Source organism: Terrapene carolina, unplaced genomic scaffold (assembly GCF_002925995.2).
Source record: "Terrapene carolina triunguis isolate 2854851 unplaced genomic scaffold, T_m_triunguis-2.0 Scaffold111, whole genome shotgun sequence".
Taxonomy (NCBI): Eukaryota; Metazoa; Chordata; order Testudines; family Emydidae; genus Terrapene; species Terrapene triunguis.
In genome coordinates this window covers 7119948-7137556 of record NW_020664462.1, presented here as the reverse complement: position 1 = coordinate 7137556, position 17609 = coordinate 7119948, and the positions used below count along the sequence as shown (strand labels likewise).

The 17609-nt window shown below is 42.6% G+C and overlaps 1 protein-coding gene across 6 annotated transcripts in view; it reads left to right on the top strand.

Annotated features, from left to right (window-relative positions):
• ADCYAP1R1 (ADCYAP receptor type I) overlaps positions 1-17609 on the top strand; it is a 171572-nt gene that overhangs the window by 107175 nt on the left and 46788 nt on the right. For 4 of the 6 annotated variants that reach the window (XM_024196806.3, XM_024196805.3, XM_026652151.2 and 1 more), the window contains exons 5-8: positions 14211-14246; positions 14936-14977; positions 15922-16031; positions 16946-17043. In XM_024196806.3, coding sequence (XP_024052574.1) covers positions 14211-14246; positions 14936-14977; positions 15922-16031; positions 16946-17043 — 286 coding nt within the window. The remainder of the gene's footprint in view (positions 1-14210; positions 14247-14935; positions 14978-15921; positions 16032-16945; positions 17044-17609) is intronic. The other 2 variants (XM_026652152.2, XM_026652153.2) reach the window with 2 other exon arrangements.

Genomic DNA, 17609 nt, shown 5'->3' with positions numbered 1-17609 from the left:
AATTAACTATTAAACTATTTAGTCTGATTATTGACATCAACGCACAGGAAATAAGGTTCCCACTTGAATGCATGAGAGAGACAGACTTTCAAATTCGTTTGGCAAGTTTTGTTTTTAATAATAATCCATTAACCACATTTTTGCTGCTGTTAAATAGCCCAATTTTGGACAATTCCTCCCAGCGCCAATCCTTATCCAATGACGTATCCGTTAAATGGCAGCTCCTATGGAGAGGGGTGCTAACAAAACTCGATCCTGATCCCGACAGCTATTTTGCAAATTTTTCACATACATTCTTCTATAGTAAAGTCCACATTTGCACCTGCAAACACTCTACAGAAAAAGCTTTGTATATCTGAGCAAGTAAGGACTTCATGCACAAATACATGTGTGTGCTAAACCCCATTGCACTGTTGTGCTTACTTCAGTGTCCTGGTCATTTATTCTTGTAAAAACGCTACATAGGATTTTATATGTCTAAATGTCGTCACAAAGACCTTGTTTTTGATGTCCTATAATATATAAGACCAGCTGCAGCAGCCTTAATAGTGCTGAGGAATTGGATCTGTAGTGACTCAGAGATGCACTTAGTAAATCAACAAAGGCTAGTGATGATAGCAAAACAACATGCCAGAGTTTTATGGAGATAACACAGGCAAGAAAATTCTTGCTCTCTCCATGGATTTCTGACCAGCCTAAGACACGGATACCCATCTGCATCAGCCACACACAGTCACTCACTCAGTCTGATGGCCAAACTAGTTCATTCAGGTCATCTCCAGAGCAGCAGTTACATTCAACCAAAAGTTTTCCCAGTACAATAATCATGGGGTGCTCGCGCTATGAAGGCAGAGTGATTTTTATGATGTTTATTGTGCACCAACTGGCGGCTGATTTATCATTTTCTTCTGATATAATTGTAGCAGCCCGGCTTTCAATAGAGGTTCTTGTCAGAAGATTTTCCATTAGAAGGCCCTATTTTTGGGTGGTTTGTAATGACATTCTTAAAATATCTATCCTTGAGCTGGAGCTTGGCAACGTAGAAGATCTTTTCTTTTTTTATGCCAGTGCACGGCTCATGGATGCTGCTGGTTTGGCAATGCAGAGAGTGGCGTCCTGTTTGTCTACAGCACAGGCAAGATTTCTCTATATTAAACATGCCTCAATCCCAAACCTACCAACTGGCCCTCGCCATTATGAATGTCAGTCCTGCATTTATTAACATTCCACCCAAATTTGGTGCTCTCTCTGCACTGGAAATACACAGCAGCGGAACTGCACTTACAGACAGAGCTATGTACCACAAAGGGACGAATCCAGCGGTACTTTTAAATCTTCTGCATAAATACTTTTGTGTCCTGCATTTAGGATTTTTGTCACATGGTGCCTTCTGCAGTTGGGCCTTGGCTGGTTGAGCTCTCAAACCTTGACCTGGAAGGGTGAGAAGAAATGCAGTGTAAAAACCCATTCAGCCCGCTTGGTCTCCATGCCAAAATCACTAACAAGTGCCAGGTGGCATCACAGGCAGTTATCATGTGTAAACCTGTCCAACAGAAGCAAGTCCAAGACCTGCCAAATCATCAAGTAACCAAACAGTTGTTAGATGGTTAACAATTTGAGGCCACTACTAACTCAGACTGGCTTTGTACTAGTGACCCAAAGGCGGAAGAATCTACATCCATTTCAGATCCCCATGATCTTTTTGTATCATCCTTACAACTTGTTTAATTTTATTTGTCCAGTATTTTTGTTTCAGTAGGAGCAGAGTGGAGAAATAGTCACGTTTACATGACTGTTCCGTTTATAAAGGGTTGGTTAATCACCGGACATAACGGGATATGACATTTCACATGAGATGAAAAGAGTAACCAAAATAATGAGGAGTCCGGTGGCACCTTAAAGACTAACAGGTTTATTGGGCATAAGCTTTCATGGGTAAAAAAAACACTTCTTTATTTTTTACCAACGAAAGCTTATGCCCAAATAAATCTGTTAGTCTTTAAGGTGCCACCGGACTCCTCGTTGTTTTTGTGGATACAGACTAACACGGCTACCCTTCTGATACTAGTAACCAAAATGATATTTCACGATCCATCTGGCTGAGAATTATGTAATCACTCCTAAATCTCTTCTACTCTAGTATGTTAAGGACAGATCAAGGTTTCTGAGCTGTCACTCTGCTGGGATTCCAGGATGCAACATTTCTTTCTTGAAAATATATTTATGTGGCCTCCATCCATCAATCCTCCATCCATCAATCCATCAAGAAACCTTGCTTTCATTTTAGTCTTCTAGGGGAGGTTATAAATCAGAGAATTGTAGTATTGGAAGCGACCTCAAGAGGTCGTCTAGTCCAGTCCCCTGCACTCATGGACAAACTGGAGAAATGGTCTGAAGTAAATAGGATAAATTCAATAAGGACAAATGCAAAGTACTCCACTTAGGAAGGAACAATCAGTTGCACACATACAAAATAGGAAATGACTGCCTAGGAAGGAGTACTGTGGAAAGGGATCTGAGGGTCATAGTGGATCACAAGCTAAATATGAGTCAACAGTGTAACACTGTTGCAAAAAAAGCAAATCTCATTCTGGGATGTAGTAGCAGGAGTGTTGAAAGCAAGACACAAAGTAATTCTTCTGTTCTATACCACACTGATTAGGCCTCAACTGGAGTATTGTGTCCAGTTCTGGGTGCCACATTTCAGGAAAGATGTGGACAAATTGGAGACAGTCCAGAGAAGAGCAGCAAAAATGACTAAAGGTCTAGAAAACATGACTGTGAGGGAAGATTGAAAAAACTGGGTTTGTTTAGACCTGAGAAGCGAAGATTGAGTGGGGGCATGATAACAGTTTTCAAGTACATAAAAGGTTGTTACAAAGAGGAGGGAGGTAAATTGTACTCATTAACCTGTGAGGATAGGACAAGAAGACTGGGCTTAAATTGTAGCAAGGGCAGTTTAAGCTGGACATTTAGGTTTAGGCATAAAGGTGCCGTTTGTCGTGATTTTTGTAGTACAGTGCCAGTGTTGACTCTGCTGCTGACATGTCCTAGTTTACTGGCCATTCAAAGCATCCCAGCTCATCTTTGGTAAATAAATTGTGGTGATATGTGACAAAGCTGTGGTGTTGCACTGCTGTGTAACAAAGGAGGTCAAGGCACTACAGTGAAGCATCTTGGTCCCACTGGATGTAATTTAATGAGCTGTGATCCTCAATAGTAATGTCGGCCTGTTTCTTATTTTTCATTTTTTCCCACCCAATGAAAATGCTGGCTTTCAAAAGAAGTCTGTTGAAGTCCAGAAAGCACCCACAATTCTGTTTGGCATGACTGAGAGGTTTTGGAGCAATTAATTCTGTCGGTCCAGATTAGTAGATCAGAGCTTGAGTAAAAACTAGTACAGATGACAGAATGCAGTGTTCAGGGATTGCCATCTGCTCGGCATTGTGACATTTATTTATTTAGCGTGTGCATCATCGTCTAGCCAACGATGGCATCTTCAGTTCTTCTAGGCCACTGCTGAACCTAGTCAGCAGGCATTCCTCGACAATGTGCATCATCGTCTGTGTTGTGCCACAGCTGCACAAAGGGCTGTCACAAAAGCTCCAGCGATGCTAGTTGGCTGCACAGAGACCAAAAGATAGCTATGACTGGCTCTTGCCGGGTCTTCTCTCTAGTCAGAATGAATTCCCATCCCCCAACAAGTGCTCAACCTAGGAAACTATACACTGCATTAAAAAGAGCATGATTATGATACATTTATTTACTGTATATAAAAACAGAGAGAAAATAGTTTAGATAGATAGATAGATAGATAGATAGATAGATAGATAGATAGATAGATAGATAGATAGATAGTGTGTAGTGTGTACCACCCATAAGAAACTCTCTAATTAGAAGTTAGAGTTCTATAGCAATTACTCTAAAATACTATGGAATTCAATGGCAAATGAGATCCTTTCCATAGGTGTTTTGAACCAGCATATAGGGTTCCATGGCTGGGACAGAACTAATCCCGTTGGATGGCTAAAATATTATTTGGGAACCATTTCCTTCACTATTAAATTCTATAAGACCTTTTCATCAGGGCAAGGCCAATTCCATCCCATGAATTGGGTGGGGAAAGAAGTACTAATGGTCTGCTTAAGGCTTTCACCTCACTTCTACAATCCGCTGTAACCCCAGACTTGTCTCCAATGTGTCCTGCCCAAGTTTTATTATCCTGGTGAGCTAGAAACCACCGAAACTCTGCTCTCTCACTGCAGGATGTGAATAAGTTCCCATTAAAACCAATGGGAGTTCACATATTCTGCCATAAGAGAATCAGGCTGCAGGTCATTCCCATGTCTACTGCATTACAGTTACAATAGGCACTGCTGCTTCCTAGGCACTGGGATTAGCTGTGGCAACTAAATCTGTTGGATTCAGGAAATATTCTGTGGTCTTCCGCATTTTGAAATACATCATTCTTTTGACAAAACTGAAGATGTCAGAAAGAATGGAAAAGGAAGGGGTGTGTGTGTGTGTGTGTGTGTGTGTGTGTGTGTGTGTGAGGAGTGCTGTGCTATCCCTATATCTTTCTCAGGACGAGTTATGTATGGAAAAGGGCCCAATAAGACCACTTCTTATTCAGATACTGTGACATGTCTATGGTGTCTCTATCTATCTCTATATATGATCATATGTAGATAGATCTTATATACTTTGTCTTGCCCAAGCTGAAAATTGCTCAGAATGTTTGCCAGCGACCGTATCTCTTACTTTGGCTGCTTTATTGTTGTATTACTAGCTGAATGCCCATCTTGTCAGAAAGGTGTGGCAGCTGGGCCACATAATCCACATCTGTGCAGTCTCCTGTATGCAACCAATGAAACTGTTGCATGTAAATTAGCTGTAGAGTAAAAGTGGTGATGGGCTCAGTTACCTCTGAGATTACAGTGGTTTGGACTCTTGGCACTGCATAGATACATGTCTTGCTGTCTCACCGTGTAATTCATGAAGTCAAAATGGCTGAAAATGTTAAAATTGCTTAGTAACAGACCACAGATCTCAATGGTGATTGAACCTGGTGATGTTCTGAACAAAAAGAGCTCTCCACCATGCTTCTGGCTGTTTCCATTGCTTCCCACTGACTCAGGAGACATTCTAGGCTTCAGCGTGAAATAGACAGTTGACAGTCCTGGAATGTTATTGATAGAGAGAGGCAGTAAAGCTGACTATTTAAGATCAGAGACTTTACAAGCAATAAAATGTAGCTAGAGAAAATACGCATTTCTACTGAGCCCAGAGAAGCAAGCTTTCTCTGTGACCAGCCGAAATTAATGTCAGCATTGCGGCAGTCATGCACCGCTGGCGAATAAGTGTGGCTAAAGAATCAGGTAGCTGGCGTCTGACTTTTCAGTCCAAATTTCTCTCTTGGTGGATTTTTCAGACTCCTGTGAGGGAAAATGACATGGGAAGCAAACTCCAAAAACAAGGAATCTCCACTGTAAAAAAACAAGTGCCCCAGTCCACTAGAGTTCAAATATACAGACCACTAAAAAAATACTGCAGCTGAGCACAACTAGCATCAGGATACATAGGGAAAGAGGTGTCCTCTTTAGATATCCAGAACGTAGGTCACACAGGGCTTTATACTGAGTTTGACACCAACATCTTGCATGGCACTCAGAAGCAAAATCCAGAGTAAAGCAAGCCGTTGCCTTTTACTGAAACTTTTGGGTGTCTTTCAAAGATAACCCCAGACAGAATGCCCTTCAGTAGTCCTGTCTAGAGTTGATCAAATGCCAAAAAAACCCACCTATGATGAGCTGTATCAGGCCCTTTGATGCCCCTGCTGGAGGCCTCAGGGGTCTACCACACCCTGCCCCAGGAAAAGGAGCAGGGAACGTGGGTTCTCCAGGCCTGCCTAGAAAGGCTTCAGGGAAGCAGCCAATCTGAGCTCAGCAAGCTCAATTAAAAGGAGCTGCAGGGCTTGAGACATTCAGTGGCTGGCTGGGACCAGAAGGGTGAAGAAGGAAGGACTGGAAGGCTGTGAAACTCTCCAGGCGAGTTGGCCTGAGAGAGACCGTGCTCAAGCAGGAAACAGACAGAGAACCCTGAGGTAAGGGTGAAGAGGAAGGAGCTATATGGGAAGTGGCCCAGCGAATAGCAGCAGTGATGGAGTTAAGTAAAGCAGTGCATGGCTGCTATTTGTATGGTCCCTGGGTTGGGACCCGGAGTAGTGGGTGGGCCTGGGTTGCCTAAGACCCAAGAAGGGGATAAGGCTTGTTTAGAGGCCCAAGTGAAGGGCAGGACTTAAAGAGCCCCCTGGGAGAAAGCCCTGGAGGCAGTGCACTATACCAGGCAGATACGGACTTAAAACTAGCCCAGAAGGGGCAAAGAACTGAGCCCAGAGACAGGGCTGCCGATAGCAACCAGGGCACCGTGATAGGTCCAGTTGGACTTTTATTACCCCGGAAGGGGTTTGTTTGTTCATGCATAGAGACTGTGTTGGCCAGAGGGCTGGCCACTGAAGAACCACCTGATTTCGTTTTTGAAAATGTGTTTTCTCTGTAGTGCCTTTGATGAATCTAGCCCCTTTTAATCATCTCAATGTGTTTCCTTTGATTTATTTGAAAAGCCTAGTGCGCCAGAGCCCTCATTGTCCATGTGCTGAGAATAATATAACAGGAGGACTCGGGTGGGAGCCAGGAGCGCGAAATGTTCTACAAAAAGGCAGCACATCAGCTGCAGAATGGTCATTGTCTGGGTCTTCAATGCAGTTCTTCTTTTTTAGCCTGAGAGTTTCAAAGCCAAGCTGTGCTTCATTGGGACATGGTGTGGATGCTTTGGGACTAATTCTGCCTGACCTTATACCATTAAACCCCAGTGTCAGTCCATTGATCTCCATGGAGTTCCAAAGGCCTACAGCTGAAACAAAGCAGTGGTGAATCAGGCTCCCTGTGAATGCTCACTGGAACATGGAGTACTGCACCCATTCTTTGTATGCTCTGCAGCCAGGAAGAGGAGGAGAAAGCCAAAGAATGTGGTGGTTGTAACTCTGGGTTTCTTGTTGAAAAAGAAACTCTGTTCTTGTTTTAACAGGGCTTTGAGAATTTGAGTCAGATTGAATGTGTACTGCTGATATAGTGATGGGAAGCCATATAAGTACATACTATTGAAAGCATACATATTAAGGGCTTGTCTACATTACCCGCTGGATTGACGGGCAGCGATCAATCCAGCGGGGGTCAATTTATCGCGTCTAGTCTAGAGACAAGCGTTCTCCCGTCGACTCTGGTACTCCACCAGGGCGACAGGCGCAGGCGGAGTCGACGGGAGAAGGTCAGCTGTTGACTTACTGCAGTGAAGACACCGCGGTAAGTAGATCTAAGTACATCGACTTCAGCTACGTCGCTGAAGTTGCGTATCTTAGATCGATTTCCTCCCCCCCCCCCCAGTGTAAACCAGGCCTAAGAGCAAAATTCTGCCCTATTTGAAAGCGCAGAGGATCGGACACCGTCCAGTCAGCAATCTCAGGCTTCCTATCCAAATTCAGATTTAGGCCCCAACCCTACTTAATGTTAAGAATGGGAGTAACCCAATTGAACTCCATGAATAATGTGAATAAATGTAGGCTTGTCTTCACGTATAGCGACATTGTAGCCTTTTACTGAAGCTGCTCCTATGCGAGAACTTCTCCCATCGCTGTAGTTAATCCACCTCCACTAGAGGTGGTAGCTATCTCAATGGGAGATCTCCCACCAATTTAGCACTGTATACACGAAGGGGTTAGGTCAGTATATCTGTGTCATTCAGGGGTGTGGATTTTTCACCCCCCCCGAGCGACATAGTTTTACTGAAATAGGTCTGTAGTGTAGACCTGGTCTTACTCACATGCATAACAGTTTGTAGGATCAAGGTCATAGGGTCATATTCTAGGTTTGGATACATGCACACTTGGGTGCCACAAACTTCAATGAGAGTGGCACCCAGAGATGGGAAAGCCAGACTATGGCCCGTAGCTTCCCTGCAATTATATTTACAACATGTTTTTTATCCTTACGCTCATGTGATTGGCTTTGACTTCTAATTGTAATGCAGAGCATAATGTAGAATGTAAATCTAATAGACTTTCCCGTGGCTTAACATATTAGTGAAAATTAGGTTGATGGATAAAGTCTAAAAGCTCCAGATAGTAAAAGGTTCTCCTGGAACTTTCTCTAATGCATTAGCAAATTCTGGACTGCAGAAAAATGTTAATAAAATGGAAATGTGCTATTAGGACAGTCAGAAAATTATCATTATAGAAAATATGAATCATTAACTATGTCCAGCGCATGTAAAAATACAGTAGTAATTTGGCTAGACAGGGATTTTTTTTCAACATAAAAAGGCTATTCATTGCACAGAGCTACATTACTATAATGTTGTGGCTGTGACTGCAAATGTCATGCAATTCAAAATGAACCAAAATCCTATGTTCTGTCACCACTATATCTGAGTGCCATCTGAGTAGTCAGAAATAAACACAAATAGTAGGAATTTCTCTCTTTTTCTTCCTTGTCAGCTTCTAGGAGAAATAGTTTAATTGAGAGAGAGAGAGAGAGAGAGAGAGAGAGAGAGAGCCTGCTCCCAATAGTTAATGCTAGGAGAAAAATAATATTAGAAAGGCTAGAAAATCTGATGCTTTACGATGTAAGCCAATCTTTATTGGGGATTAAGATGAGACCTTCATGTGGGCCAGGTTATCCCACATCTGCCTACTGTGGGGATTTGTGCACCTTCCTCTGAAGCAGAGAGACAGGATACTGGACCAGATAGACCATGAATCTAATCCTGTCTGGCAATTCCTGTGCAGGTTTTGCCATTGATTTCAGTGAGAGCAGGTTTGGGGTCTTACTGAGGGATAGCAATCAGAGAACCCCTGGCTTGCATCTGCTCCTGCTCCCAGTAAAGTCAGTGGCAAAACTCCGATTGATGCCAATGGGAGATGGATTGTGCCCTTGACCCTCTTAGATAGATCTAGTATTTGTGCTGTGAGAGTTGGTCATACACCATTTGACAAGTACAGGGTTCAGTGATTTTGGACGACACAAAATGTTGGCCAACCAGTCCCACTATTTGCAAACCTACCCAGTGTTTCAAAATATGCAACAAATATGACAAGTGAAGGAATGGAGGTTGATGGATTTCTGCAAAGAACCCTGTGATGGTATTGGCATTCTGCTCACAAGGTTCGAGATTAATCATTGAAAATGACTAGTGAGTTGAGTACACACATTTGATGTTGAATACATGTATTCAAGCAACCTCAGCAGCCCAGTTTGCCTGAAAGGGATTTGAATAGAAGGATGATGATGATGATGATGCAAGAGGCTTGGATGTTTAGGCTTGCTGATTTGTTTTCCTGGCCTCCCACTCGCTCCATAATCCCTGTAATCTTCACACTGAAGTCTTTGATTTCCCATTTAGTTGCTCCAAAGTGACATTTCAGTTTATTTTAAGAGCAAAAACATGTGAAATAAAAAATATTTCACGAGGCTTTTGAAAAAAAACATAAAATACAAGTTCCTCTTATGTTGTGCTGCCAAGGGTCCAGGCATTATTTCTGTTCTGTACTGCTGTTCCCTTTTCAGCAGGAGCTAGACAGATCTCTCAGTATTTTACACAATTTCTTTTTATAAAAGACCTCCATATAAGGTAGATGTGTGGTTATTCCAATCCCCAGTTAATAGCTGTAGGTCACGTTCGGCGTTAGTGTAGGACAATCTGAGGGCACTGGGCTACTTCATCTTCTAAAGGACTATGTTAATCTAAACGGTTAGCCTGCAAAAGGCAGATAAAATATTGTCCACATCTTTTCACTAAGTGTATTTGTTCAGTAGAGCATTGACAGAACTAGTCTGAACATCATGAAGATCACAGTTAGTTTTCCACCGTGATTCTTCTTCTCTGGTGCAACACTACCATCTTGTGGCTATATATGGCTCATCTTTTATCTAACTGGTATGCTCAGTTCTCTGACACAGAGCCAAGTGCAAAACCCACTGAAGTCACTGGAAGGGGCAGTGACTTCAGTAGGCTTTGGGTCAGGCCCTTAGATTCACTAAGGCAGCAAGTAGGGTTGATGGGAGGCAGGCAGGGGGCAATTCCAACTTGATGACAGAGAATCAATGGATTTCAGATCTACCCATAGAATCATACAATATCAGGGTTGGAAAGGACCTGAGGAGGTCATCTAGTCCAACCCCCTGCTCAAAGCAGAACCAGTCTCCAGACAGATTTTTGCCCCAGATCCCTAAATAGCCCCCTCAAGGATTGAACTCACACCCCTGGGTTTAGCAGGCCAATGCTCAAACCACTGAGCTATCCCTCCCCACACGCCTCAAAATTCCTCTGATCCGTCTGTCTTGTCTGCATTGCATCATCATGCATTCCAGGCACCAAAATTGTTGCAGTATCTTGGATCTTTTTTTCAGGATGGTGTCACATCATAAAGGAAGCTGTACAGACTTTTCTCACCAGGCCAATACCCACCCACACACACACACACACACACACACACACTCTCGCACCACGCCCAGTATTCTCATTCTATTAAGCAGTAGTTGAAATCCCAGGCCCTTGGCTCAGTAGGACAGCAGGTTGATCTGTCTGGCAAAATATGAACTTACCTGACAGCATTTTCAGGCTGCTGAAAAGTATGCCAGATCCTCAGCTGGCATAAGTCAGTGTAGCTCTAGTGACTACAATGGAGTGACATTGATTTACATAAGCTGAATGTCTGGCCCAATGTGCACTCCAGAGCAGATGTGTCCAGTACTGTGCAAGGATTAATAATTCCAGCTTCCAGGGAGTGTGGATGTGTTTTAGACCAGCTCCAATTGGCCGTACGGCCCCAGTTGGCCATCCACTCTTCTCTGCTGGCTGCAGATGTCGAGACAAATTACAACTCAGGAGACTGATTGGGGAAGTAAAAGTGAAAGAAAGATCCTGCCCTTCCATCCTTACTCCAAAGGCGGGAGGGTGTGAATAATGGTTTATTCTCTGGTGTCTTGGAGTGAGGTTTGCCACCCTGCAAACAACAGCAGAAGCCCTTCTGTGTATATATTAAATTAGACAATTTTAGATCCAGAGACAGGCTCCTCTGCCAGCTTACCGCAAATACCCACAACTACTGGTGCTTTACTGTACCCAACACTTTTAAAAAAAATCTGGGTCTCATTTCCCACTAAAGCATAAAGAGACATAACTTAAAATACTGTCTTTGCATCCCATACAATCTTATTCCAGTCCTCAGTGTTGTATGAGGTGTACATGAAGGCAGAATTTGGTTCTCAATTTTTTTTTAACTTCATTTTAAATACAAGAAAATGAGGCACAGACTGGTTAAGTGACTTGCCCAAGGTTACACAGCAACTCAGTGGAGGAGACCTGAATAAAACTTAGATCTGCTCATCATGATATAGGGAATCACTGACCTTAAACAAGGAGCTGCTTATTAAGAAAATCAACTACAGATAACCAACCAACCAGGTTTCCACACAATTTGAGTACCTGCTTTGTGTCTCTAGTTTTCTAGGAGCTGCACCCTGCCTGGAACTCTATACAGCACAGAGAGATATCTAGTGACTGAATACTATACAGGAAGTAAACATATCTGGTACTGAGCACTGCACTTTAAGAAAAATGTAGACAAATCAGAGGGTCTAGGGGAGCGCAACAAAACTGATGAAAGGTTTAGAAAATCTGACATATGAGGAAAGGTTTAAAAGAAACTGGCCATGTTTAATCTTGAGAAAAGACGAGTGGGGGGGGGGTGATCACAGGCTTCAAATATGTTAAAGGCTCTTATGAAGAAAATGGTAAGGTTAGTGTGACCAGATACTCAACAAAATTAATAGTAACAACAAGCGGGAAGGAACACAAGCCAAAATAGGGAAAGAACAGGTCAAAGGATATTTAGGTAAGTTAGATGTATTCAAGTCAGCAGAACCTGATGAAGTTCATCTTAGCATACTCAAAAAACTAGCTGAAGCAATCTTGGGCCCATTAGCAATTATCTTTGAGAACTCATGAACAATGGGTGAGGTCCCAGAGGATTGGAGAAGAGCAAACATACTACCTACCTTTAAAAAGAGGAACAAAGAGGAGCCGGGGAATTATGGACCAGTTAGACTAATGCTGATACCTAGAAAGATACTGAAACAGATTATTGAACAATCAGTTATAGGATAATAGAGTTATAAGGTATAGCCAACATAGATTTGTCAAGAACAAATCATGCCAAACTAATTTAATTGTCTTCTTTGTCGGGGTTACTGGCCTAGTGGATGAGGGAAAATGGTAGACATGATATATCTTGATTTTTGTAAGGTTTTTGACACAGTCCCCCAACATATTTGCATAAGCAAATTAGGGAAATGTGGTCTAGATGAAATTACTACAAGGTGCATGCACAACTGGTTGAAAGATTATTCAAAGAGTAGCTATCAATGGTTTGCAATCAAACTGGGTAGGCGTATCTGGGTAGGATCAGTCCTGGGATCAGTGCTAGTCAGAAAAGGACCTAGGGGTTACAGTGGACGAGAAGCTGGATATGAGTCACAGTGTGCCCTTGTTGCCAAGAAGGCTAACGGCATTTTATAAGTAGGGGCATTGCCAGCAGATCGAGGGACGTGATCATTCCCCTCTATTCGACATTGGTGAGGCCCCATCTGGAGTACTGTGTCCAGTTTTGGGCCCCACACTACAAGAAGGATGTGGAAAAATTGGAAAAAGTCTAGCGGAGGGCAACAAAAATGATTAGGGGGCTAGAGCACATGACTTATGAGGAGAGGCTGAGGGAACTGGGATTGTTTAGTCTGCAGAAAAGAGAAGAATGAGGGGGGATTTGATAGCTGTTTTCAACTACCTGAAAGGGGGTTCCAAAGAGGATGGATCTAGGCTGTTCTCAGTGGTACCAGATGACAGAACAAGGAGTAATGGTCTCAAGTTGCAGTGGGGGAGGTTTAGGTTGGATATTAGGAAACACTTTTTCAGTAGGAGGGTGGTGAAGCACTGGAATGGGTTACCTAGGGAGGTGGTGGAATCTCCTTCCTTGGAGGTTTTTAAGGTCAGGCTTGACAAAGCCCTGGCTGGGATGATTTAGTTGGGGATTAGTCCTGCTTTAAGCCGGGGGTTGGACTAGATGACCTCCTGAGATCTCTTCCAACCCTGATATTCTATGATTCTATGATTCATTAATGACTCAGATAACAGAGTGTAGAGTCTGCTTATAAATTTTACAGATGACACCAAGGTGGAAGGGATTGCAGATACTTTAGTGGACAGGATTAGAATTCAAAACGACTTTGACAAATTGGAGAATTGGTCTGAAACCAATAAGAAGGAAGGAAAAATCAAGTACACAAATACAAAATGGGGCATAACTGGATCACAAATTGAATATGAGCCAACAATGCGCTGCTATTGTAAAAATGGCTAATATTCTGGGGTGTATTAACAGGAATATCATATGTAAGACATGGGAGATAATTGCTCTGATCTCCTCAATGCTGGTGAGGCCTCAGCTGGAGTACTGTGTCCAGTTCTGGGTGTCACACTTTAGGGAAGATGTGGACAAATTGGTGAAAGGCCAGAGAAGAGCAACAAAAATGATAAAAGGTTTAGAAAACCTGACCTATGAGGAAAGGTTAAAAAAACTGGCTCTGTTTAGTCTTGAGAAAAGAAGGCTGAGGGGGGACTTGATAACAGTCTTCAAATATATTAAGGGCTGTTATAAAAAGGACAGTGATCAATTGTTCTCCTGTTCACTGAGGTAGGACAAGAAGCAATGGCCTTAATCTGCAGCAAGGGAGATTTAGATTAGATATTAGGAAAAACTTTGTAACTATAGGGAGGTTGTGAATTCCCTATCATTTGAGGGCTTTAAGAACAGGTTAGACCTGTCAGAGACAATGTGGGTATATGTGGTCCTCCCTCAGCGCAGGGGGCTGGACTAGATCACCTCTCAAGGTCCCTTCCAGCTCATTTCTATGATTCTGTATCCTTACATTCTTTTTTTCCCATCAGACATACATTCCTAGATTCTGCGGCCAGAAGGGACCATTGTGATCACAGAACTTTCCCAGACTTTGCAATGACATTTGGTTATTATGGGAAACAAACCAGTAAAAAAAAAAAAAAAAAATCATCTGTGCTAACCAGATGTCATTTCTTTCCAGGTTGGGAAGTGGATAACATGGGGCAAACTCATCCAGGTAGGAGGCAGTTCGGTTGGCTTCCTAGCTTTTATACATCTTCTCCCGGAGCTCATCTTTCTAAATCGCTCTGGGTTATGATGGGCCTCAGACTGAAAATTTAGGCAGACACCTGCTATTTTTGTACTTAGTAAATATTGGTAGTACAGTAGCACTCATGAGGGGAAATAAAAAAAACTATGTCTTTTAACATCAGTTTAATCTAAATGCTAAAATGTCTTACTCAAAACCATATGGTTATTGCATAATACAGGGCAGAACTAAGGTTGTTTTGGTGCCTTAATTGTGCATTTCCATACGTGAACATGTTTGGATTTCCTTTAAATGTTATCTTAACTCTTATTGTCTTGGATTTATACTGCTTGATTTGTGGATACATTACAGGGACGTAGTGGGTATTTTATCCTAAATTACTGATCTGCACTCTCAACCTTAACTCCATCTTATTGTAGATTTTAAAATGTGTGTGTGTAAACTTTAACATAAGTATGTCCATCATTCAAACCAGAGGGTGAACCCATATTTGCAATTCCATCTTTCCCAAAGGCAAAACAAAACAGGCTACTTATTTAGGACCTGATCCAAATACCCTGGAAATCAGAAAGGAGACTTTCCTGGACATTGGATCATCAAACCCATATTGTAGAAGCTGTAAACAAAATGTCCTCACTATATTTCTGGTTTTGTAGGTGATTTTGACCTATTGGATAGCACAGGCCAAACTCCCTTAGGTAAGGAAAAGAAACAAGGATGCTTTATTTATTTATTTATTTTTACTCTGTTCTAAAGGAATAACCCCGCTTTCTTTCCTGCCAGCTGGAAATTATTTTTCAGATCAGTTCTAATTATAGTGCCGCACTTAGTTGTGTGTTACTTTTAGCAGCATTATGAAGATCTATTCATCAATTGAATGCTACAGTCTAACAAGGATATAATTATAAATTATATTTACTACTGTAACAATAATTACTGAATGGTGTTGAAGAAACCCAACCTTGTGATTTAGTAGCTATTTCTGCAGAGAACTGGGAGCTGGTGTGCAATTTGGTACTGAAATTCACCAAGTAATGGAATGCTCACAAAAGAATGCACTGATTAAATAGGTGCATTGGGTTCCATTTATGGATGAATGACATGACTAAAAAATAAGGTCAGTGCCATTGACATGATGTGCTGCCTAACAAAATTGCTCTAAAAATGAAAAATACTGAGCAGCAGAAAATCCTCATGCAAAAGCTGAAATTGCAATCAATTCTGGTGGAGGTTCAATCCAAACAGAAGAAACTGTAATGGCTCAATAAATAGAAAGCATTCTACAGTTCTGGCTTGCAGGGCATTCTGAAAAGAATTCAGTGCACCCACATGCACTGGTCTAATTTTTCAGTGTAGTCACAAGAGCTACTCCTCTGGAACAACCATGTGCTGGTAGAGTGTTCTGGGTAATTGGAGATGTGAACGAGCATGTTAGCTGTCCTTCTTGGCTTCAGAATCCTCCTCTTAAAAACTTCCACAACTGCAGTTTTTGGACTGAAGCTAAGGTTTAAGTTACGAAGTTGTCAGGCCAGGAATTGTGTGGTAATGCTCCAGTCAGTAAAGGAAGATGTTTCCTGTGGTTTGGTTTGGCAATGGCATTTTCCTTGTGACCTATTTTACATGATGCTTGTATCCACTCCAGATGTAGGGGACATCAGCAGAAACTGCACAGAAGATGGCTGGTCTGAACCTTTCCCTCATTATTATGATGCCTGTGGGTTTGATGAAAATGAAACAGAGTCTGAAAATCAGGTAGGAACCCTTTAAAATGAGGAGGAAGTGAAGAACAGTGCACACGTGTTAATTGTATGGTTCAGGGCTGAGCCATTCGACATTCATATTATTCGTGTTATTCATATCCATAAATATGTGTTCAAAAGAGGCAGGGCTTTGCTTGTATTCTAGCATTATACTGCATATTTCCATAATATTAATACATACCGCTTATGCAGCATGTAGCTCTTATAAACATTAGTTAATTAATCCTTACAGCAGTGTTTCTCAAACTTGGGTCGCCGCTTGTGTAGGGAAAGCCCCTGGCAGGCTGGGCCAGTTTATTTACCTGCCCCGTCCGCAGGTCTGGCCGATCGCGGCTCCCACTGGCCACGGTTCGCTGCTGAAAGCAAATGGGGGCTGCTGGAAGCGGCGGCCAATAAGTCCCTTGGCCCGCGCCGCTTCCAGCAGCTCCCATTGGCCTGGAGCAGTGAACCGGAGTCAGTGGGAGCCGCAATCGGCCGGACCTGCAGACAGGACAGGTAAACAAACCAGCCCAGCCTGCCAGGGGCTTTCCCTACACAAGTGGCGACCCCAGTTTGAGAAACACTGCCTTACAGCTACTACGGCATATAGTCTGCCATAAAGTAAGCTGGTATGCCTTTGAACAACCTAGGAAGTAGTCAGTGCAATTGCAAAAATCTAGTTTTCAGTCACCTTAGTAAGGTACTGAGCCACAAACAGAGCCAAACCTATGCTAACCCTGGTCATTATACATGGCACGGGAGAAGTAAATGAAGACATCATGTATGAGCCCAGTCCCGTTCGTGTTTCTCATCCAAGCAGTCCCATTAAGAGCTGAGGTGAGTGGAATTACTCCCCTGAGTGAGGTGAGCAAGATCTGGCCCTACGTGACAGTACTATTGGTGACCATGTGCTGTTTGTTTCTCAAGGATTACTACTACCTCTCCGTGAAGGCTCTGTACACAGTGGGATACAGCACGTCCCTTGTATCCCTCACCACAGCAATGGTTATCCTGTGTCGTTTCAGGTGAGTCACCAGAAATGAGTTGTCGCTCATCTCTGTAGGGGGGACAAAAGATCAGGGCCCAGGGGACCAAAAACAATCAAGTCCTCGACCTCAGGAGTTACAAAAATAAGATGCAAGACGGCCCTTAAAAATCAGATCTTTCCAACGGGTGGTGTCATTGAGTCTTGGTTTTGTTCATATTTCAGTGCACATGGGATTGGAATTTCCAAAGCACTCAGCATTGGCCTAACTCTGGTCAATCTTAGGTACTTATCTGGCCTCTATTACCATAATATCTGAACACTTCATGATCTTTTAAGATATTTATCCTCACAATATCCCTGGGAAATAGGACAGTGCTATCATACCCATTTTACAGATGGGAAAAGGAGGCACAGAGAAACGTAATGACTTACCTTAGGTCACCATTCTTCCTCTCCCAAATCACTGATTAATGAAATCTTGAAGTCAATGGTAAAATGGCCTACCTCTGTTCCTAGTAAGGCAAATTGGACTATTACCATTGACTTCAATGAGAGTAGTTAGGTTAAGCGCTTTTGAAGGTGCTGCCCATGAAGTCTTCATGG